Raw genomic sequence first — 26,098 nt, forward strand, 5'->3', positions numbered from 1 at the left:
GCTTTTTGAAGCTAATGTACTTTCTCTATTCTTGCTGTTCTGGGTTTGTACCCTCATGGTTGAATGCACTTATTGTAAGTCACTTTGGATAAAAGCGTCAGCTAAATGCAACAATAATAATAATAATTACAAACACTCACCGATGTAATATTGGCAGCAGCCACCATTTCTCTGTTTCGGACCAATCTACTGCAGAGGATCCCTGTCACCAAGGAAACCACACAAACGCCCAGATCAGGACACAGAAGGCGTAACACACTCCAAGGGTCCTCCAAAGGAAGCCTACAACATAGAGAACCATGTGGGAAAAGGTCAAGGAGGTCAAACATTTTACCTAGAGCACATACAACTTCAAATCTTGTTACTTCATAAAATACCCAGATTTTCCACGCAATAAGTCTCTAAATGCTGTTTTTCCAAATGTTTTTGTTATCAGCACTGTATTTTGTATTACATTTGTAATTCTGCTGTTTAGTTAATGTTCTGCAGCTGACATGTGTCTGTTATGTTTATTCTGTGTATTAGTCTTTATCTGCTCTAATTTTATGTTACTTGAAATATGGCGTAAATAGGAATCACTTTTGCACCATTGCAGACTATAATCTGGATTTACACCCTTTCCCCCCATCACTCCTCCTACCACCAATGAAAGCTGCATGAATAAGTGGAGCTACACTTAATCAAACACAAGTTACATACCTGGATACACCTATATGTCTGGTAATGGTGTCCCATTGTGAACAGTTATCGCCGATGCCAATGTTGAGCGGAGGGTACGTGTACAGGACTGTCTGAAAGCAGATATGAGCCAGTACAAATAGTAGACTGGTACAGAACACTGCTCTTATAAAACGACCAGTGTGACCTGGAAGACAAAAGGACAAGGGAGAAAAGGGATGTGGATCAAACATGTGTAAACATAATTTGAATGTACAGGACAAAATAATTAGAAGAACATCATTTTACTTAAACACACTATAATGCCCAAAGGAACACAAAGGAACACATGTGGCATTTTGATTGATCCGTTGTACCCAGAGTCAGAAAGGACAGTGGGATGTTTCTCAGCACAAAGACTGGAAGCAAACTGTTTACATGGCTTCATCAAAAGTAAATCCTTTACCCCTCGACAACTTAAAGGACCTGGAGATCTTCTTAAATTCTTCTCTATCTCTCTTGTGATCTATGTTTTCTCCTCTAGGCTCATCATAGCTGGAGATGGAAGTTCCTGGAACCCTTTAATACTACAAACTTCTTGTCTTGACTTGACTGTTACTGGGACCACATCAAGTACAGTCACACTGTTCCCCTAGATACCAAACTGAAGTAAACTGGCTTAAGAATACTAAGAAGAAAGACTGGGGATGTGCCAGAATAAGACAATAGATTCAGTGCTTGTTTTTCTTCGGTGAGCTCAGACAGTAAAGAACTCCTAGATTTGCATGATGTAAATAAGAGGTTTTCAAAGTTTTCTCCAAGGGGCCCAAACAAGATTCTGTAGAGGCTCAGTGAATGGACAGGAAAAAAAATTACATAAGTTATCAAGAGGAGATCATCTCACACACAATGGGTGTGAGATAGTACTTTAAAGGGATAGTTCACCAGTTTACCCCTAGTTTCAGGGGTAAACAGTGTAGCTGAAAGGTCCACCAGAAGTGGCTAAGCTACTGGACGTTAGCATTTCCGACGGTCCGTGACTACACCTCGTCGGAAGATATCAGCAGACATTTAGGCTTAAAACTTGATGTAAATGACCTTGTTTCAAGTTGAACACTTGGAAGACACCACACGAGCATTATGGAGGCATATTGTGTTTTTTTCTGTTGTTTTATTACATCTGAAGAAGGACTCACCATTGACTTCAATTGTATTGGATTCTGCTCTAACAAAGTTTACCCCTGAGAGTCCAGAAGTGTTTTGTGGACTCAAACACTTCACCCACCATCGGCATAGTGGTGAGTAGATAATGAGTGAATTTTCATTTTTGGATGCACTATCCCTTTAAATCACATTCAAGAAAAACATAAACATATTTTGTGAGGCCACCTTGACCTTGACCTTTCATCTTTGGCTAACAAAATCAAATGATTTAATCCTTGAGTCCAAGTGAATGGCTGTGCCAAATGTGAAAGGATTTCTTCATGGGGTTCCAGAGACATCACCTTCACAAGTCAGAAAATGTGCTTTGTGAGGTCACCGTGATCTTGACCTTTGACCCTTGACAACCAAAATCGAATCAGTTCATCCTTGAGTCCAAGTGAATATTTGTACGAAATTAGAAAAAATTCCCTCAAGGCATTCTTGAGATATCGTGTTCACTGGAATGGGATGAACGGAGTGAGAGATGGAAGGACAACCCGAAAACATAATGTCTCTGGCCACTGCTGTCGCCACTGCGGAGGCATAGAAATTCTACAGAAGATAAAACTAGACCAGCTTCCTAATTGGCATTTTTGCTTTTAAAATGACTTCCACATGATCAACATTATCAACATAGTTGCTGATTAATCTTCTGTTAACTTGACAAATTCAAAGAAATTATTCATCATTTCAAATGATGTCACGTGAAAGAGGTGCTCAGAATTAACATGTAGGGCACCACTTGGCTTCGAGTTGATGCTGACTGAGGACAGAGTATGTCTGGTCACAGTGGTGCAGTCACAGCAGCTTCCCCTGCCACTGTTTGTATTTCCAGCCCCGGCCCTCTGGGTGGAAAACACCCTCACACCAAGTTACAACCATTCTTTTATGTGTGTGTGTGTGTGTGTGTGTGTGTGTGTGTGTGTGTGTGTGTGTGTGTGTGTGTGTGTGTGTGTGTGTGTGTGTGTGTGTGTGTGTGTGTGTGTGTGTGTGTGTGTGTGTGTGTGTGTGTGTGTGTGTGACTCAGTGTTACTAAACAGAACAGTAGCTTTAATGGTTTCCTCAGGAAGAAACATGCAGTATTGGCTTATAGTCTGTGTGTGGTCCTTTTTTATTGTATCTATATCTCTACCTTTGCGTATTGCTCATATATGTCTATTTTCCTTTGAAAAAAACGGAGAGAGCAGCAGCAGTGTGACCAAAATCTGTGGAAAAACCACCAAGTCACTTTTTCCCTGATGAAGCTCATTGAAGTTCAGTCAGGAAGACTTTGCCCCCATTCAATCAATCTCAAATCTCTCACTCCTTCTATGCTTATTGATCAGCTGATTGTGGGCGTTTCTAAATGGCCAATCAGATTCTGCCACAGTCTCTTCCACCCAATAATGCGGCTGCTGACAAACTTTTAATCCCTTCTCCTCTCTTCCGCAGTCAGCCGTCATTCAGTGACGTGCATAACCCACCTCCACCCCAATCTCCTCCAGTCTTCACCAATCATCATCATTTTTATTTTTAACAAGTCTGCTTGATATACAATATGCCTACTCACATACTCTACCATTACTGACAATAACTCCTCAATTCATTTACTTTCTATTTTGTTACAAACTGTTTATTCTATTCTTTCTGATGTTCTCCTTTACTCGTGGCATCTATTGCACTTCTGTCCGTCCCGGGAGAGGGATCCCTCACATGTGGCTCTCTCTGAGGTTTCTACGTTTTGTTTTCCCCTCTTAAAAGTTTCTTTTTGGTAGTTTTTCATGACTCTTGTTGAGGGTTAAGGGCAGAGGATGCCATACCTTGTTAAGCCCTGTGAGACAAATTGTGATTTGTGAATATGGGCTATACAAATACAATTTCATTGATTGACTGATTGAACCACCACCAGTGTCTAGAATTCCTTTATTCCGATCTTCGTTGACTCGAAGTCTCTCCTGATTGAAACCTTGTAAGTCAGTAGACATTTAGTATAGGAGGCAGAGCTGAGCTGCCACAAGCACAGCTGACTGTCATAAACTAGGACACTCAAAGCCATCACAGCTCAGAACATACATCTGCTTTAGCCATTTTCTTAATGACACAACATTTCACCAGCCTTCTGTTTGAAGTCAATTTAACAATAGAGATCTCCTAACTTCTCATGGGAAACATGATTACGTTCAGTTCATCACGTTCAGTTCATCACATTCAGTTCATCACGTTCAGTTCATCACGTTCAGTTCATCACGTTCATCTCAGGCACACTAATGCAAAAAAAGAAAAAATGGGATTCTGTTTCCTGTGTATGTGTGACAAAGAGAGAGGCGTTTCCCTTCAGTCTAGTGTCCCTAAGGCACAAATGATTTCGGAAGTTGCAGACAACATGAGATTGGCAAACCATTCTCCGTCCATAAGCTACTGTATATCCTGTTATCCTCTGCAGGCTCATAGCTGGAGCTCGGATGAGTCACAGGACCAACACAGAGATAAAGTATTCCTACTCACATTCACAACAATGGGATGCTTAGAGTCTCTAATTTAGCAGAGCTGAATGTCTTTAGACTGTGAGAGTGTACCACACAAACAAAAGCAGAACATATGGACACACATATTAAGAACTCAGAACCTTCCTGCTGTGAAGCCATGATGCTGCCCTACATGTCTTCTTCTGTGCTTCTATAGTATACTTGTTCACTCATTATCAAGGACTAAATGCCAAACCACAGTAACAGATATTATATTGACCCTTCAGATATTCTTTTTTTTAAACCTTCAGAGACCAACAAACTGAACGATAAGGTCAGAATAGATATGAAAAAAGCAAGAGCACTCACTATATACTGTAAATGCATGTCAGAGTTTTGGAACAATAACTAGTTCTGTGTATGAGGATTCTGTGCGTGACAGGACAGGACTGTTACAGACAGAGCCAGAGCCAGAGCCCATAATGACGCTCCACGGCCCCTGTTCCTCCTCGCATTGGTTGCAGCAGCCAAGAGCTGGAAAACAAAATTATCACAGAAGAAGACCATTCACACAGACCCTGAGGAGAGAGAGAGGAGAGAGAGACCAGAAACAGTTGTGCACCATCAGGTTTAAGCTCTGACTAATTGTTATAATAGATTAGCAATTAGTCCCATAGGGCTTAACAAGGTGCTACATCCTCTGTCCTTAACTCTCAACAAGAGTGAGGAAAAACTACCCAAAAATAACCCTATTTACAGGGGCCGAAAAAACGTAGAAACCTCAGAGAGAGCCACATGTGAGGGATCCCTCTCCATGTATATTACTCCTACCCTCAACATGTCTTTTATTAGATATGATGTTTAGAATTCTGTGGTCTATTTTACACAAACCATGGAAAGTTTCCAAAATAAGCAGCAAGAGTCTGGATCTTCTATTACCCTGTAAAAGGTTAATGAAACCCTGTTAGCAGACACAGAGCAGACACCACTGCACTGTGAGCTTATATTAACAATGACTGAGCCTTCAAGAGCTTGAGCAGTCTTGCCCCAGTTGGCCTTGAATCTTATTTAGCAAACATGAAACACGACTATACCACAAGCTGGCAGCATGCCCCACTATCTCAGTCATCATCATCATGTCTGACACGGTTGTTTATCTCAGTGTCTGAAGGTACACACAGTCTCTTACATTACTGTATTACACAGCATGGGGGGCAGTGTTTGGTCATGACACTCCCGTAAGGACTTAGCACAGGTTTCAGAGTGGCAGACAAGGTGTGGAGGCACAGTGGTCTGTCAGTGTGTCTGAGCTGTGAAAGCAGAGGGTGGGGTTGATCTCACTGAGGCGGAACAAAACATGCATTTCATTTGTGTTACTCCTACAGCATTATGTTTAGACGCAAGTCTTCATGTTGAATCATTAGAGAGTTGCTGCATGTCTGACCTACTCAGACAGCTTTTGTAACTTCTATGATATGAGACCAACATGTCAAACTGACATTATACTTATGAGGTGCATTCTGGTTGAACAAGAGACATATGGTGCACCATGATATCATGTCGTTTCTTCATCAATCAAAGGGCCGTCATATCTTCTGTGCACTTGTGGCTTTATGGTACCGGTTCTTGTTCTTTTTTTATGTCTGCTGGTATGGTATGAAATGTGTATGTAATGCGTTATATCTTGTGTCTTTTTCTTTGTATGAAGTATTCCTATAGACAAAGTGGATTGGCACTATACATTGTATTGTATCATAATACAATGACAATAAAGGCGTTCCATTCTATTCACAACCCATTTAATGATGGAGCTATACAGTAGGCTAGGCGGTGAACACACAGTATTTGACACAACTAGAAATACCGCACTGCCGATGTATGATTCTGCCAACCAGTGCAGTTTCCGCCAAAATATATTTTCTTCCAGACTTTGACCTTTGACCAGCGAAATCTGAAAAGTCTATATCTTTGAGTCCAAGTGACAACTGATCAAGGACTGAAAATCCCTCAATCAAATTCAAGAGGCCTAAGAACATGTTTTGTGAGGCCACCATTACCTTTGACAACAAAATTCTAACAGTTAATCCCTGAGGTCAAGAAAATGTTTGTGCCAAATGTGAAAGGATTCCCTCAGACATTTGGGAGATATCCTGAGGAAAATGCTAAAATGTGCTTTGTGAGGTCACAGTGACCTTAACCTTTGACCTTGGACCATCAAAATCTAGCGTTCTTGAGATATCGTGTTCACACCAATGGGATGAACGGACAGACGGTCAACCTGAATACTAAAATAATACCTTCTGCCATTGGATCTTGCCGGCAGAAGTCACACTGTACGTCCAGATTAATCACAACTTTCCCATCTAAAACAGGGTCAGCAGCATTTAGGAGCTGGAAAACTGTGTGGATACCAGATGGAAACGTAGCAACAGTAATAAGTTTTAAAACAAACATTTATCAATGTGGACGTAGCCAAACATTTCTTTCTCACCGTACTTTGTCACCTTGGTGTGATCATCAGCAGGAGATCGAAGTATCTTTTAATCTTCCAAGTTTACCCAGAGTTAAACTCACTTCGCACAGTATGACTTATTCAAATTCAGGGACCGGATGATCTCATTAGGATCAAACCTTTTTTTTTTAATACATTTTGATGTAACTATTTATTCAGTGATGCTGCTTTGTAAATAGACCCACACATGCTTATAATTATATCCATTCAGCCATTGAAACTCTATTTTGAAGTCAGAGGCAGCCACGCATAACTAAACTGCAGTCATGTATAATGGAAACCTGGCAGGGAGTGAAGTACACAACACTGGTACCAAAGAGTTTTTGGTGGGTTAGGGGGTTTAACCCAACAAATGTGAAAATGTTAGAAATGTTACCTTTAGTTAATTTGTCATCTTTTCAAAATGTTGGTGAAAAATGTATTTTGATGTGATGGTGGCATAAAAGGAAAAATCAAGGCATCACTGAGTTTATACATAATTAAATCCCAACCCCCTTCTTAAAGTATAACTATAGAGGGATAGAAGTCTTTGACATGCTGCATAACGCTATAATTGAATATTTGAAATCATGCCAGGTGTTGAGTAATCTCGAACTCTAAAAACTGTCTCTTAATTCTCCTCAGAGCCCAAAGCGGCTGCTTCCACTTAGTTGCTTGAATTTTTTCCCCCGCTCAATTTATACATCTGTCTGTCTGTCTGTGTGTGTGTGTGTGTGCGCGTGTGTGTGTGTGTTTGCGCACGTGTCAGTGTCTTGGCAGGCCAGAGGGTTTTCCATTGGGGGAATTCCCCTCTGCCCCCCACCCCCACCCCAGCACACCTTTAACTTTACCCAGTCTCCCACCAAAACAAAAGCCTCTCCACACATTTTTATCACTGGATCATAAAAAGTGTCTTTAACAGAGACAGACTAGAAAAAGGAGGGAACATGACTTTTGTCCTACTAGCAACTAGGACTAAAGATCATGATTCCTTTTAGCAAGGATCATTTTCTTGTCAGCATCAAGGGAATTATTAGTGGAAACTAATTGTTGGAACTTTCACAAAGAATATTGTGTTCTTTATATCATACATGATATAAATGCCACTACATGTATGTGTATGCTATATAGAATTTATAACCCTTTCTGATCAATAAACCAGCAAGATTAAGAAAAATCAATATGGTATTATATGACAATCTTCAGGTGACATTTGCTATTTTTAGGTTAAGATACTAATTTGATTAACACAACTAATTCAGATTTTACAAGGTAAAGTAAAGCAGAAGAGGCAGTGTGAACACTTGGACGATCTCAAGCAGCTGTAAACACACAGCTTCCTCTCTGTGTGGTACAAACTAATGCATACATATGTCTCTATTAATAGACAGTGTGAAAGAATCCCATCTTGTTTGACCCCCAGTTATATACTGAGACATATTCAAGAATAACACACACACATGTTTGTACTTGTCTCTCAGTGAGGACACTCATTGGCATAATGCATTTCTTAGCCCCTTACTCTAACCTTAACCATCCAAACTAAATGCCTATCCCTAACCCTAACCTAAACCTAAACCTAAACCTAAACCTAACACTAACACTAAAACCAAGTTTTAATCCTCACACAGCCCTTTGAAAAAGTAAGGACCGAAGGACCCAAACTGTCCTCACTTTCCAAAAATGTCCTCACTCTGTGGGGTCTATGCTTAAAAAGGTAATCTTTAAATAGAGGAACACACACACACACACACACACACACACACACACACACACACACACACACACACACACTTCTATTAGCAGACAGAAAACATAATGTGTCGCTAAAATGTGACTAAATGTACTATAAGCAGTACAAGATGGAGCGCGACAGCATGAATGAACAAAAACAGTGAAACATCGCTCCAACACACAGCTGACAAATCCCATTTTTCATGTCGACTTAGACTCATGTCAGCACTTATTTAGCTCTCTGTGTTTGAAGTAATGGGTGAAAAACTTTATTTCTGCTAAACTCTAAGGAAGGAACAAAGCAGCTACTGTTGACTGTTGACTTGTTGGAGTTGCATGTCTGATGTGCCTTGACACAGCTATAGGTCCTGCAGTTGATGTTACAGCCCATTACATCCCATGTAGACAGGCAGAAAATATTCTCCATCCTGGTTACCAGTTACACCAATACTGACTGTTGAGGATTTGTTAATGGGCTAATTGTGTGGGATGAACAGTCACTCATAAGAACATAGGTGAGACGTCTCATTACATTTATAATTTTCATGTGGTAAAATATTTTATGGGAGCGGGACTCATCTGATGATTCCATTATTATGACGACATTTTAATTTATGTTGGTATATATATATGTTCCCTTTATAATAGAAAATTCAACTTACATTGTTAAAACAAAACACTTTTGTCATACCATCACATATCTCATTAAAACAAGCGACTTCTGTTTATTACACGATGAGTTGTTATTTTTGCTGTAAGATGAAAGATCCAGCCATTACATACATTATGATCAATCATAACGTCATTGATCTAGAAATGTGGCAGGGTGTTTAATATTTTAGGTATGGATGTAATATACATTTATATTGGTTTTGTATAAAGATTATCAATAACTATTCTCCTACCAGATTAATGAATCAGCATCAAGGTCCTTTCACTTGAGTAAACAGAGTACTTCCTCCACCACTGGGTGTTACAGTCACATTTAAATCTAAACATCTTGACCTTAATTTCCCTTCAAGGCTATTACTACTGTTCCTCATTCACCACTGGTGTAATCACCACTTTAACCTTTGTTCAGCCTTTCCTGGTAAAGTTAAATATAAACTTAATCCCATTGAAAATCCTCAAAAAGCAGATATATGACAACTGCTGCTGGCAGATGAACGCCATTACTGAATATTCACTTCCCTCTCAGCTACAGAGGTAGAACTACAACACACAGAGTATCTCCTGCCCAGTGGAACATTTTATTAGGCAGCAAATTCTCTTTGCTACCTGAAACATATATCTGTACAGTTGATTACAAGACACAGGACAGAAAGTGCCTCCAGGAGTTAGAGTAACTGGAATAATTTGACCCCCTGCAGTCCAAAGAAAACAAATAGGTGCAAAATGCCATAATAATACATAGACAGATGGGCTTACCTCGGATTGTGTGTTTATTAGGACACAGGAACCACGGCAGCAGCAGCAGGTAGAGGAAATACACCAGAGACAGGATGTTGTAGCGAAAAAGACAAGCTGCAAGACAACAAACAATCTAATCAAAGCACAGCAATTATTCAGACATACATTCACACATGTATCTGCGACTGCATGTAAGACAAGTGGCATCTTACGTTCCCATAATCCCTGATCTTAAAAGAAACATGTAGTTGAGGTATGAGCCAGTCATGAGCTGGTACATACAACTGGAGTCTGAAAACAAACTCTGGACTCCATGTTTTTATGGCTGCGCCTTTCCATCAAATGGAAACATTTCACAAATCTCCTCCCTTTTTTCTTTTTCAAATCACCACAATCTTTCCCTAACTTATACCAGATAGTTTATTTCCCATCAAACCAAACCAAACCAGACATTTATGTGTTATGTCACATTGTTTTTTCTGGAAAAAGATTTGGACCAGATTTGTTGTCTGCCATTTCTTCTTTTGATAGCTGTGATAGCTCATTTTCTCGATTATAAGTTGTGCACCTTATAATAAGTTTACCCTTTTTTTAACAACTAAATTATTTTGACGTATTTTGGATCTCAGTGAATCTCTCTGGTCATGCTTGAGACAAAGTAAACCAACCCAACCTCAGGGATCTTAAGTTTGTGTCCTGAAGTCTCTACAGAGTCTGAGCCTGTTATTCAGACTGTGTAAGAAATACTAAGAGAGACTTAATGTCAATCTTGTGTCTCTGTCATTAACTATTCTTAATGTGAACAACCTGTCAACCTATTTTCTCCTGCTGCTCAATCTCTAGTCTAATCCCTACCATGTATGTCCTCCTTGCTGCTGTTGAATACTGTGTCTACACTGACAGCATAATGTCAGCAGCAGCTGCAGCGCTCTGTCGTTGTTTATACAGGGTACTAAGAACAGAATTGATTATACTGTACGTCACTTGTGCGTTGGCAGCGCAAAGAGCCCAACACATGGTCATGGTCATTAAGGAAGTAGACTCGAGGGACTTTTCATACTGATACATGACAAGAAACGCAAAAGTGCACCTATGAACTTTTCTTCCCGAGCACTGAGGTTATTTCCTGGACTGCCCCGGTTCTGTATCTTGGTGACTTGCCACTGGCCCAAGAGGGAGTAAAGGCACAGTAGAGGGTGTGGACGATGTGAATGCACACTCCAATCCTGTGTTTTTGCATGGTCCGCTGCTCACCAGCATGTACGTATTATAGTATTTTGGTCATTTTATTCTTTGAAATTAAACATTTCTTTTAACTCACGCAGCCTATTTATTTATGTTTTCCTCATCGTTCTACTTTAGGTAACATCTCTCACTCAAAAGAAAGGGAAATGGTAGTTGTGCCTGTGGCAGTTTTGTAAAAAAGACAAATAGACCTCAAACAAAATAATGCTCCACAATACATCCAAATGACAGAGTGACAAGTATCACATCAAAAGGGTTTGTTTCACAGACCAATCCTGGATGGTAAAAAGGATCTCTGACACAGACAGAGTGTAGCACTTGTAACCTGCACCTTCTTCCTCATAGCAAAATCTCATATTCACCAGAGAAAGGAGGTGACACATCACCGAGGACTGGCTGTGCATTCCTTTTCTTTGTATTGCACTTAAGACATCAATGTTTCCAATGAGGGCCTTTATGCTGATGCCTCTTCTTACAGCCATCTGAAGGCCTGTTCTATCTGCTGTCTCACAGGAGTGATTATACGTATGGTCACACCACAATTACATATATGGCATAGCCACTGGTTACAACCTGCACCACCAGCAGCAAACATCTGAATAATGAACATCAACAAATCATCAATAAATATTCTAAGGGTTTTTACTATATTCTTTGTAATTGTTTAATATGCATAGAAATATGTTGATATTCCGAATAGCGACATCTTTCCTTTCTATAATTCTGTTTTTGTATTTCGTTACCCACCTGCTTGCTTAAATTGTGCAGTGTAAACACCGAGAATACCGTGAACATGACTCATGTTAACAACGAGCTCATGAGTTCCAGCCAGAGTCTGGTAATGGTAACATTACAGTTGCATTGCAATGTGAACATTAAGCAGATGACTTCTTTATCACTTTTTGTGTTTGCATCCTTTCCACACATTTCTATTAACTTCATCATCTGGACTGTATCACCCCTTTAGATCATTTTTTATGAGGTGCTGCTGGCTTGAAGGAATTCAGACGTTCTGGCAATATTAAGACCTGGAAATAAAGAAAATGTGAAGGTTTATTTCCTCCTGTTAAACACATGATTTGATCATTATTAGCTCACCCAGGATAAAGGAGTAGATTCATCTCAGCCTACTTAGATCTCAGTTTTCAACAAAGAAGTGACAGGTTTACAACACAAGTTGCCATCTGGCCCAACTTGGTTTATTTGAAGTGCACATCACCCAAATAATCTCTGGATAAAACATAACACTGGTCACATCACATAACTATGAGAAGTCATTTGACACACACACCCAAACACACACTCACTCATGGAGGCAGAACCCCAATTATAAATGTTAAAATAAAGCAGGACTAAGGTCAGGGAATTAGAATCAGACTTGCAGTAACTTGTTATCAGAGCAAAACCAGTCACCCAGTCTGTTACATTTGGGAGGAGGTATAGAATAGGTTCCTATAATAGGACTGTACAGCCAGCAGAGCCTGCACTTGTTGAAGTCATGTTTACATTATTTCCCCTAAAGAGTATACTGTACATTCATTTAATGTATTACCTCCATGATTTCTCTGCACTTCACAGCAGATTCTTGTTTTATAAAGTCAACTACTGGCCACTTACACACAGTCTGACAAGTTGGATTAAAATCGATCGGGTCTATAACATTGGAGGGTCTGAAGTAACAATGTATTATAAGCCGTTTTACCTTGAGCTTCAGGACCCATAGTTTTAAATCCTAGAGCAAAAGTGCCCTTTTTTATTGTTGGTTTTTACATTATTGAATAAGTTCCAGTTTGCCTGCCCTAGCTGCCATTAAATGAAATAAATCAAGATCATGAAATCAAAATATCATGTAAGGAAATTGTTAATCTATAGACATACTGTTCCTTAGCATTTAATATTGATATTAATACACTGCAGAAATTTAACAGTATTTAGCACATAGTACAGTCTATCTACAGTTGAATTATTTAGCAGTTTTTAAAATACTAACTAGTATTCTTTAACATTAATACGTTCCACTAGTAATGTGGGGATCATTCAAATAGGATCTAATTCTTTTGTCCCTCTCACTGACCTTAAAAGAACAGTCCCATCATGGTACAGCAGTCTTAATGTTGTCTTTTGTCTTCACTTAACTATGTTTGTCCATATGGCATTGCCTCTATTAAACTGTTCACAATGAGCACAGAGAGTATGCCTGGAGAAAAAAACGAATTCTGCGGACATCCTCCGGAGTTCATGTCTGAAGATGGCTGTGGAGAGCTACACAGCCTTGTTGTGTGTAGCTCTTAAGCTACCTGTTCAATCCGATAGTGCGGGACTCTATAAGCAACAAAATGGAAAAGAAGCTTCTTGTGGCCTTGTTCTTGTCCTGAGCTGTATGATGTGTCACACAGAAACTATTACCACAAAGACAGAAGAACCCATTTGTGGGAGCAGATCTACCGGACATGTTGGTGTTATACTTACCCAAGCTCAGAGTTTTTTTTTATCAAGCACTGGGATGAAAGGCTATAATAAATTTCTTTCTCACTTTATTGCTCTCTCTGTGCTATTTAGAAAAAAAAACGTGTTAACTGCGTTATTTTGATCGTACAAAATTAAAAGCGTTAACTGTTAACGGGTAGTGTTTTGCAGCTGGGCCCGTACTGCCCCTCATGGGGCATGAAGAGATGTCAGAGGGCACTGAAAGAAGGGGGAGGGGATATAAGGTGGGTTTACTCCAAAGATCAAAGATTCACAAGAACAGTTTACACGAATGTGACTAGCTAGGGCAGTAAATGGTACACTTTAGTTTTTACGCCCACTCAATGAGCATTCACACATAAAGCTCCTCTATAGCCAGAATTCAATAGATAGCAGATATCTTGATTTATATTTCCTACTAGTCATATTGTAAGGATAACTAGTCAAAATGTATTAGTAGATGACAAAAATGTAATTGCAGATGGTTAAGTGAAACGTATCATATGTTAAAAGGGCTTGCCATAAACAATGGCAATATTAAGCATCTCATCATGTTAAATACAATATGTAAGCCTCCAAGATGTAGCTACATAAACACAATGCACAGCAGCAGCACTGTGCTTATTTCAATTAATCATCATAGATTTAATAATGATGATGATGTATTACATTGTCTCCTGATATGTGAACAACTACAAAAAAGATGATCTTGTCATTTGCTGCTATATTTGTGCTTCGCTGAAGAGGATTCGTACTGACTTGGGTGACATCTCTCAACTTGAATGTCAGCTAACAATTTGACATCAACCCATACTGTTATTCATCAACCCAACAAATATTCATTTTAGATTTTGAATTTTTATTCTGGATCCTCAAAGGATGTCATCTGATCTTGAAGTGAGCTTTTTTTGAATGCCAACATCAGGCAGGTATCTTCATTTAAACACACATAATATCAGAACTGAACAGGCATATCTGCTCAACCCATTTGTGTTGAAGTTGAAATATTTGGACAGGACAAACCTTATACTTGGAGCTCCAAGATTTAAAAGAACTTATTCTCCCTCTTGTCCATCTCTCTCTGAATAACTTTATGGCAAAGTCATTATGTGACAGACAAAGAATCAAACACACGAGCACATTGTTATTTCCTCTGGTTGCTACAGCATAAAACATATTGTGTTCCTTCCTGTCTGCAGGACTGCATGAGATCAAACCAGCAGCAGACTGTAACCATCATGTTTCCTACTGGAGAAATCCCAGTCTGTTAAGCTCTTCACCTCTGTAGCTTTTTATTTCACCAAAAACCTAAACTGACACCAGTCAAGGACATTTCAAGAGCTGAGGACTATAAGACACATATTAAGATAAACTATTGTTAAGTGTCCATCTAACTGTAAGTCTCTTGATGAAGTCATTTATTAAGGCCAAGGTGGTGCAATCTGTAGAACAACACTAACCAAACAGACCCAACCCTGAAAACCACAACTGAAACGGCAGGATAGGAAAGCTACTGCCGCGCAGCCTGACTCATACTGTTCCTGCTCCTGCTCTGAGTCCCCTGTCTCGGATGCATTCCACTCTCTTTGTCTCTCCTTGTTTCCTGTTCCTTACTCTCACCAGATTTAAAGCAAATGCCACAAATAACATTCAACCACATTTCCACTGATAGTAAAAGCCTGGTCAAATTAATCCAAATATATTTTTGTAATATAAACCTGACATATTTTCCCCACTGAAGGCCTTTCTGTCTGACTGCCCTGCAGCAGCATAGTTTCCTCTCATTTGCAACCTGCTACACTAACTCTTTGCAACTAAACACTTGATTTATTCTGCCAGATTCTTCAGAAATATGGGATATGTGAAAAATAGTTTTATTTCAATCTGCTTTCCTCACTGGAGGATTAATTCATCTTAACGGATATTACAAATGAAAATATTAATGGATTTTCTTACTTGACAAAGCTCATTCAAATGTTCAGCTCATTCTGCTGCTGCATTGACCATTGGAGAATTCAGGGAAACCCCTGTAAACCCTCTTAAGCTGAAGCATTGAACAGTGTAGGCCTTCACAGGGAGAAGGCATTTCCTCTCTCCTATATGTGACTCATGGTGTAGGTCATCTGATATGGGGGGGGGGATGCCATGTCAATTTGGCCATTTATATGCTGCACCCTATATGCTGAATATTGCTGAAGTAACTACTTAATCAATCTGTATGCATCCAAAATATGATATGATGGCATGGGGGCTGTGGCTCAGGGGAGGCAGCTCCTCCAGTCCCCATGCCAAAGTGTCCCCTGTCTATTCCGTCAAAGTGTGCATGATGTACGTAAGTCAGGATCCAATTTACTTAACCCACATCACACAATGATGCACACTGCCATTTCTGCAGCTAAATGTTGTTCATTTATTTATTAATCGACACTGCAGAAGTCATTTAGAATAAAAAAATACTTTAATGAGTTAAACGTACTAGTTAAAAATGCTTCAACAGATATAACTTCTACTGAAGTGGTGTTCCAGGCCTGTCTCTGCAGCTTGACTCCCTTAATTGTCAGGGGAGGACATTATTGTCTTTAAATACAATGTCAGTTTCCAAACTCAGTACAAGCTGAAACTAAAGGCGCTCCACCCTATGTTAATCATCAAACACACCCAAAATGATGTCTATGGACAAACATGATAACACTGTCCATTAACCACAGCACCTATCTCCCCACACCACTCTGCCCTGTCTGCTTCTCATGTTCCATCTACAGCTCTAACATTCAGATGCTGTTTTTATGACATGCTACAATAGTTTGTTTCGTTTTTCTACATTGTGCCACGTCTTCAGTGGCACACTATGGCAGGAGATGTTGCAACACTATTTCAGATCTCGGTCTCACTTCCTCTAAGCACATTCCCTCTGTCGCTGTCATTTACTGCACATGCTTCTTGGTGTCACATGTTGTAAATCTGAGAGCACTTGATTCAGTCTGCTGTCAATGCGCTCTGCACTGAACAAAACTTCAGACATGACTTGCAGACTTCTGGATAATTGTGTCTGGACTTTCACGCATGCACAACGCAGCTGGGGGGGGGGTTCCTGCTTAGACACGTTCACAGAAGCAACACTTTCATCAGCTGAGGGGTGACGCAGAAGACAGAGGCAGGATGTGTTTGTGTCCGTGTTTGTGTCCGCTCCCCCCCCACTTGCTCACAGGGAATTCAGCAGAGGACCTACTGCAGAATCTCCAGAGGATCTCAGGAGTTCAGTCCCTGTCTGAAAGCAGCTTAAGATCATTTCATTGTTCTGTGAATGAATGCACAATTTCTCTCTTCATTTACAGATTCAAAAGATGAGACTATAAGAATAGTTTATCTGGAAGATATAAGAACTATTCAACTATGAGTCCGATCAGAGCAGTGTCAGAGCTTATTATATTTTACTGGTGTACATTTAATTGATCTTTACTACTTTGCCACTAAGATTCCAACCAGAGACTTTCCTTGTTGGTATATGAGGTATATTTCAAACCTAATGTAATTTGGCCTGTGAGCAGCGGAGGATGAATCCACTTGTTCCAGGATGAAGTTAATTTGCAACATTTGGATTTATTGTTGTGTTTTTGATTCTTTTTTCTGCCCATAAACCAAATACACCTTTGGACCTTTCTACTCTTACAGAAAAGTGAAAGCCATTAAAAGTTTCCAATTCTCACCATCTGAAACGTCAATATGAAATGAAAGTTAAGGAAAACTGATCAGATCTGCACAAGAACGGTCAATTCCACTACAGCTGGACTTAGCAAAAGGAAAATTAGAGCTCGAGTTCAACTCAGACCATCATCAATATGTATTGCTTCTTTTAGACATGCACTGAAAAAAAAAAAGAGTACAAATATCTTAGGATGACAAAATGGTGCCATACAAATAGAAGACACAGACGAAGAGTGTCAATGTGCTTTAAACAAAAACATTTGATCTCTGCACATCCTGCCTCTGCCTGCTGTGCCACCCCTCGCCTGAACGCTCCGGAGATTTCGATGTCGTTGTGAACATCTGAGCAGAGAATCTCCCGCTGCACTGTTCATGTGTGAAAACTCTGGAGAAAGTCCGGACCCAAATCTGCATATATTCATGTCTGAAAAACGGCTTATGATATTAGTTTGAGGTGAAACAACAGATGATGTATTCAGTATTTACACATGCATTGGTCTCTCACATGAGATGACTACAGGAGAGTGCTGTGCAGTATGTATTGTTGTTTATACTATATGTGGATAATGTAACAGATTGTTAATTGAATGGAAACTGAAAATATTTCAATTGCATTTGATGATCTGATGAATGAATTTGACTGCTTCAGTCGTTTATCACTTAGCGTGAATGATTTCTTCAGCTTTACATTTCTTCAGCTTTACATTTCTTATTCATTTGAATTAGTTCAACTACAGTCACTTCCTGTCCTCTGTGATGTTCACCTGGAATGATAAAAGAGGTGTTTGTTAAGGATAAACAGAAAGTGTCAGATTGTGGTGACACATTTTTGAACTTCAGCATTTTAGGTGGACTGATGTTTGCTTTCAGACATGATGTCTAAACACACAGAGCCTGAGACTGTAACTGGTGTCCACTCCACACCTACATTTGCAAACGCTATCACTGTATATATTTACTTTTAGTTATCTATTTATAGAAAACCAAATAACCCCCGTTTCCCTACTATACAATTAACACCGGAAACTGTGTGTGTGCAGGGTGCATCATGCGCTGTGCGTAGGGAACCAAGTGCCAGAGGGGGCACCACAATTATAACGCCCACCTTGTTATGGTGGTTTAGTGGAGTTATACTAGTTATTTGCTTATGCATAAGTCCAGTCTCTCTTGCAAACTGACCGAGCTGCTGTGGGTCCTTTCATGCTGAATGAACGGTTCGATGTGATGCAGTAGCTCATCCAAATGGGACACATGGACATGGGCTTTTAACAGCCATAGAGCTGTTCCTAAGATGCGAGACGCTGTAGGCAACAGTGGGCTGTGCGCGTAGACATGTTGGTTTGTGACATGAAGGTAGAAACGGCTGACTTCTTCTGTGTGTGTTTCAAATTATGGTCCAAATAAGATAGAACTGATACAAAAATATGCAATTCTAGCTCTATTTAACAGGGGAAATAAAAAAGTGGCTAAACATATCGTGAATGGTAAAACCAATTCAACAGTTACGAGTTTACACCCTTGAACATATGGGCTCAGCAGGTCAGAGATACAGTTTGGGGTCAGTCCATTAGAGGTTGAATGCTACTCTGTCATAAACCATATGTCCCTTTGAATAGGTTTTAATTGTACTGCCATCAATCTAGAGGCCTCTGTCAGCTAAGTGCTGTTGGAAAATTTCAAAATGTACAATTAGTAAAGCTGAGTCCCGTTGAACAAGCGTGAAATATGAAGATGTAACCAACTGGAAGATCAATGTCAAGCTGCATTCAGGGTCACTGTGTTCGGATTTGTTTTCTTCTCTGGTACAACAGTTTTGTAGGTTTTAGAGTTCGAGTTTATTACCAGCCGACGGCATGATTTATACAACAGCTAATCATAACTAAAAACTTTCATTTCCAAACACATTCCACGGTCCCTCTGTACCTCACTGCAACACCATCATGACCAACAGCTACTGTATATTTAGGCTTTATGGAGACTGGAAGTGTGCGCGCGCGTGTGTGTGTGTGTGTGTGTGTGTGTGTGTGGGAGCCTCCGTTCCTCCTCTCTTCTCCCAGTCTGTAATCAGAGTGGATCAGTCACGTTGCTCTCTAACGTTTGGTTCATATGTGTTTAATGCTGTTCCAGGAATTTGACCTGACCTCAACACATCATGTCTCCTGCCTGTTTTTCTTGTCACCGTTTCTCATGATTGTATTTTGGAATGTTTACCATGGTTCCAGGTCTCAACTGTGAGCAGATATTTCAGCCTGAGACATCAGCTCCACAGTACTGTCTGCAACTTCTGGCACAAGCAACAGTCAGCACCATAAAAACATTGGACTTTGGACATCTCAACATACCACGAAGAAAGCAGAATCTGATGACAGCAATAATAACATTTTACGAGACTAAAGTATGTAAGAATGGAGCCATTTGGGTTCAAGTTGTAAACCTAGTTGGTGAATGACTGTAAAGGACTCACAGGTAAGCAGATGGGGAAGACAGGGGATCGACCTGCCGACCTTCTGGTTGGAGGACGGCTGCTCTACCCCTCAGCCACAGCCGCCACTACCCGTTGAGATACCCACTCAACTGGGCTGACTGGTATTCATGGTGCAATGTGGTACATTTAACAAGTAGCAGAATGGCAATTGCAATGACCAATACTTATTTTAAGGTACATAGGCTATTTGTGTATTGTACTGAGAAAAATGATAATTCATAGGCTGAGGCTTAGCGTGTCCGATGATGATACTTTCAGCTCCATGTGTTTGGTGTGCTCTGGCTCAGCTGTGGCTCAGGCTCAGCAACTTTTTCACAAACCTGTCACATACAGTAGGTTGGTGGTTCAATCCCGAGCTCCTCTGCATGACAAAGTGTACTTGAGCAAGACATTGAAGCCTAACATCTGTTCTGTCAGAGTGAATGATGTGTGTTTAAAAAGGGGGATTGTTATGACAAAAATATAATATAATGCAGTGAATTTACAAGCTCCAAGTTACAGACGGCTCCCTAGTGTTCACTTAAATACTGAATTTGCTTAAAAATATGAAACCACAACACGCCGTGAACTGTCTGGAAAATGTGGATTGCACATTCCTCTGGACCTTAGCCTGTATGAGGAATATCTGCAGGGCAATGCCCAGGCATGCTGAAATGTGCTCTGAGCCATGGTTGGCAAAATAAATGTAACAGCAGTCATGTCATTGTCATAGATACTAGTTTATCTATCATCTCTATTCAAGAGAGACATTTTACATCTAATTATGTATTACTTATCATTACACTTATAGTGCAGTCAGTTCTATTTCAGTTCTGTCTCATTCTACACTCCACTTGCACTGGAAAAACCAACAGGTCAGCTGTGGAACTCATCACAGAGGCTACATGTGATGAAGGTGCTTTTTTGGAATGGAACACACTCTCACTCTCTCTCTCTCTCTCTCTCTCTCTCTCTCTCTCTCTCTCTGTATTTTCATTTAAATACATTCAGTCCAGCTTTCCTGTTTTTGTGGAAAGAAAATGGGCAAACATGAATAATTTACACTCATTCTCTCTCTCTCTCTCTCTCTCTCTCTCTCTCTCTCTCTCTCTCAAACACACACACACACACACACACACACACACACACACACACACACAGAAAGAGAGAGAGAGAGAGAGAGAGCCTGATCACACAGTGTGTTATGACGCTGCTGAGGGTAATTTATGGATAGTTGATGTTAAAATCATTTGTCCCCTGTGTGCATGTTAACACTGAGCTGGCTGGGTTCCCACTGTCGCCCCTGTGTTCATTTCCACAGCTTCCATGACAGTAAAAACAAACACACCACATGTGCATGTGATGATTACAGAGGCTTCAGCTCACTGGCAGTGGTCAGAGAGAAATCTGAACTAAAGAGCAACTGAAAATTCCAAATGGAAAATGTCTACATTTGCAGCCAACTGTAACTATGTTCACGAAGAGCATCTTGTCCAAAAGGAAGGTCATGAAATACTATAATCGGTCTGAAACTACACTGTGATGTACTTAGCCTACATTGCATAGGTGTTTATTCTCATATTGTCAGCGTTGAAGATGCAGTGCATACACATACCACAAATCTAAAGGGAGCTGATGTTGGATTTGAGCTACCCCATGTTTGCTGTTTGTATCTTATAATAACTATAATTGTCCAATAAAGGCAAAAAGGCAAAAATCGAAACAAAGATGACCAAAATAAATTATACAAGTATTGATCGTTTAGTGATGTCAATTATATGTTACATTACTTCAATCATAATTTTTCTGTATCTCATGTTACAAATGACAACATCATGAGGTAAATATCAGCCTGGGCCTTATTTATAAAACAGTGATTCATACTAAAAGTGTACGTGCGCACAAAAGCCGTAAATGGCACACGCAAAAGGAAATTCCGATATATAAAACCGTGCGCACGCACACTTGAACGCAATGTTCACTTTATAAATCAGAGTCCACCTGGAAACGATCTTGGATCTGCCTCATTCTCCGCCCTCTACACGCCCACTTTCAACCATAAATGGTCAACGCAAAGCACCTCATGAATAATAAATGATGCTGCTGACCAATGGGTTTCCACTGTGAGTCATGACAGAGTCACGGCATCAAGCGATGAGAAGATGAAGCGAAACTTTCTGACACTGACATCGAGGTGTTTGTTAGTGAGGTGGAGTTAAAGAGCGATTTTATGGGACAGCAGTGATGTCACTAATAAAGAAAATACACTGATACTCTGCTGCTGCTGCAGATATTACTGTGAGTGAGAGTGAGGACGATAGAAAGAACGGAGCGAAACACACTTTCAGAACGTGGGGGAACTTGTTGTATCTCATGTTCGTATTTTAATCATCCAAAACTGCTGGATTATTCAATTCAGAGACAGCTGTGATGTCCCCAATCTATAGAATTTATTTTGTGTTTTTACTGGGATGGTTCGGTTCTGACAGTCGATCTGTGCGATACTGGACTCAGTTTAGCCCAAAGATCACAGATTACACATCAGTGGATCCTAACCTCCATATTATTTGGAAAGTGAATAGTTTTTATTTATTTATTGTAAGTGATCTCCATTGCGCTCTGTGCGCCTGATGGTACAGTCATGTTTACTGCAGCGATTTGATGATACACGCACAGTGTTAGAAGATATTATTAAAAACTATTAATGACCATGCTGTTTAATGGTATCTGAACATAATTTGCTGTAAGATGTACAAAGACGCACAAAAATGTGCGAGTCAGATGAGAAACACTTCAGTAGAGTCCTTAAAGTAAATGGCAAACTCAGATGTAACAAGAGGCTTTTACCTGAGAAACCAAATATTTGTTTGTTTGTTGCACACTAATGGAGATTAGTGTAAAATACCAAATGTAAATACGCTGGAGTGAGCAGGAATGCTAATTTACATCCATTTTCCTTGAGACGGATACTGTTTAAGTAACAATTACAGGCACCAGTATACAAATACACAATAGAAAACAGGACAAAACACATCACACTCAAGTCCCATTTCTACCTTCTTTTTACCCTGTTAAAAGGGTTTTTTAGTAGTTTTTCCTGACTCTTGTTGAGGGTTAAGGGCAGAGGATGTCACACCTTGTTAAAGCCCTATGAGAAAAACTGATTTGTGAATATTGGCTATACAAATAAAATTTGATTGATTGATTGATTGATTTGACAAAGAGTCAATAAGATGGAAGGAGACAGCAGCTGTTACAACTTAACATCTGTAAAGACATGGACCCAGTTTACAGTGTTGAAGTAATGTATGGACGGCCCTATTGTTCCTTATCAGTTCCACATTTATTACACTCATACCTGCAAACCTTTCAAACACAGTTTAGTCTATACAGTGTATTGTCACCAAGCAGTAACCAAGAGGTACAATATCCTAATAAAACATGCTAACACTTGCTTTGGAACTAATTTCAGGGGTGAGCTCACAATACTGACAAGTATTTCACATCCAGTCCGTCTTTTTAAGTGTTCCCAAGGTACAGAGCTGACGCTTTTCACATGTCTGAGACATTCTCTCTGAGAGCTGAAGCAGGACTCCTGTCCACTCCGTATATATTATATGGGTAGTGTCAGCAGCCAAAAATGGGATTCTTTATCAAAGGCTGTCTGTGTTCACTTCGGATCCATAGATTTAATCTCATACTGAACAACTACTGAGAAACCTGCTGACCTGTGATAATTATTCACATATACCCCAGTATAGAGGATAAGTAAACAACTTTTGTCCTGGTTTGTATTTAATGTCATCTACATTTCCCAGAGAGTCATTTTTGTGGTCAGATATTCCATGAGTTAATGCTCCATTACATACAGGCCAGTCAGAGCCTTGGAGCAGACACTGTCCTGGCTCTAAACTCGCCAAACATGCCACATTCTCTGCATGCTGGATCAAACATGCACCGGTATCTCTTTAACAAAAACTGCAGAGGAAAAAGAAGCCAGCACGTAGGAAAATCTGACTGAGCTCTGCAAAGTCAAGAAAAGTCTGTACAGTTTACTATGGATAGGAAGAACCGTGAGAAGAGCTTAAAGTCATTTTCCTGATGATGTTGATATGAAACACCACACTGTGCCCTGCCTTCTTTCTGAACAGAGAAAAAACTTCTCCTCCTCTCTCTGGCTGCCTCCCACACACCCCACAGCTCACACACACTCCGAGTATTTCTCACTGAGCCATGAAGTCTTGTTAAACTGCTCTGGTGTGCAATGGCTCTGACTCACTGTCTTAGCACCTCTCACACACAACTGTCTTTGTCAGGACAGTTATTGTTTTAACTAGATATGAGTGATTCACATCCAGCTTTCTCTCTCCTGATACACAAAGGACAGGCTACACTGTGTCTTTGTACCACTGCCCTTTATGACTCCTTCACCTTCAAATCTATTAACCCCACTGAGGTGAAATGAATCTTCTGTGTGTAAGCAACATCACTTCTTAGTTCTTAAATACATAACATTGTTCTCAAGCGTGTGCAAACTTCACTTCACTGTCCTACAAGCCTTGTAAAGTTGTGTTGCACAGTTTTTAAATAATTGTGACTAAGATACAGGATTGAATGGTGACTGCTCATCTTTGACCAATCACCTTCATTGATGTTGTCCATCACCACCGATCCACTACATCATGTCAGTACATCATTGCTATAGATTACATGTGGAAGTGAAGAAGCCTTCATTGTGGCGGCCTCTCACTTGAAAAACCAAACAGTCCCCCTGTAATGTATGCATGTATGGGAGTTTACATTTGAACTACTTTGCTTTACCTACAAAGACACAATCGTCAAAATATCACTTATTTAAAGTCTAAAAAGAATCTCCAGTTTTATAGATAGCAAAATATCTTCGCTATTCAGCAACTATCAATAAACCTCAAGTGTGTTGGACTGTACTGGAGGAATGACCAGTATTCTTTCAAAACATATTCTCCCACAGTTCAGCTGGGTTTAGATGTGATGACTGCAAAAATTATTTACATCATTTTCATTAACTCATGAAATCATTAATTGGACCCTTGTGTCCTACGTGACGATATCTGCAGTGAGTATGTTTTTTCATTGATTTGTTTCCTTAAATTTTTACATATCTGTATCACTAAAAGCAAGCAACACACGTGGTCACACAACCAGACATGTACGACAAATCCATGTGAACAATTCTGTCGAAACCATTTTTTTGATACAAAACAAGCTTTTCCCATGGTCATCGTGTAAACAAAATTCTGAGGGGGTGGGGCACAATTAGAGCAGGGGGCATACAATTTTAAGAAAATTTGGCATATGTTATCAAAGGCTCTGGGCTCAAAGATATATATTATTAAAACTCTACACAAATAAAAACAATTTTAGAGAAGATCGATAATGAAGCCACAGATGAAATGAGTCTGCCAACAATTTAACAGACATATTTTCCAACACAAAACATAGGGCACAGTATGAGTACTGATGAGCGTGAGCTGTGTCTGCCAAAGGTCAAAGCTCAGATCTATTTTAAAGACTGCTCCTTCTCACCACAGAAGCTAGCGTCATACTTGGTCTGTAACCACACCCAACACATGCTGGTATAATAAAACAAGGGAGAGTTAAATGTACATATGTTATGAAGGGAAATATCCTGCCTATAAAGCTCACCTAGCAGTATCAACCTCCTGATGAGGGCAGAGCTGGGGCTTTCTGTAATTTTTTTAAAAGGCACCAGATTTTCCTCTGCATCTTGACCTGGACAAATTAAATGGAGCTCAGTGCTAAAACTATCAGATCACTGCCTGAAATGCCCCTGAATTAGGACACAACTAACAACAGTTAGAGTTAAACCATTATCTATTGATATTACAGGAGGATTAATTCACTGTGATTGTGACATACCTGCGACTTCTAGCCACCATTTAAGCTGGCAGCTCTCTGGTTCACTTGCTGATGCTAACGGGCTAATCACCTAGGTCCCTAGCTAACTGTTAGCTACTCGATATTGTTACACTGATGTAAATAATGAATCAAATATCAATCAATCAATAACATTTTATTTGTATAGCCCATATTCACAAATCACAATTTGTCTCATGGGGTTAAACAAGGTGGGACATCCTCTGCCCTTAACCCTCAACAAGAGTAAGGAAAAACTAAAATAAAAAAAACTGTTAACAGGGGACAAACATGTAGAAACCTGAGAGAGAGCCACATGTGAGGGATCCCTCTCCCCGGACGGACAGAAGTGCAAACGATGCC

General features: G+C 39.9%; 1 protein-coding gene across 1 annotated transcript in view; it reads right to left on the reverse strand.

Annotated features, from left to right (window-relative positions):
• Window positions 1-26,098, reverse strand: part of piezo1 (piezo-type mechanosensitive ion channel component 1) — a 77,632-nt gene that overhangs the window by 45,816 nt on the left and 5,718 nt on the right. Inside the window, exons 2-4 of the mRNA XM_034609430.1 lie at window positions 9,958-10,053; window positions 700-865; window positions 141-282 (exon numbers count right to left, since the gene is read on the reverse strand). Of these exons, the coding sequence (XP_034465321.1) occupies window positions 141-282; window positions 700-865; window positions 9,958-10,053 (404 nt within the window). The remainder of the gene's footprint in view (window positions 1-140; window positions 283-699; window positions 866-9,957; window positions 10,054-26,098) is intronic.

This window comes from Hippoglossus hippoglossus, chromosome 15 (assembly GCF_009819705.1).
Source record: "Hippoglossus hippoglossus isolate fHipHip1 chromosome 15, fHipHip1.pri, whole genome shotgun sequence".
Lineage (NCBI taxonomy): Eukaryota > Metazoa > Chordata > Actinopteri > Pleuronectiformes > Pleuronectidae > Hippoglossus > Hippoglossus hippoglossus.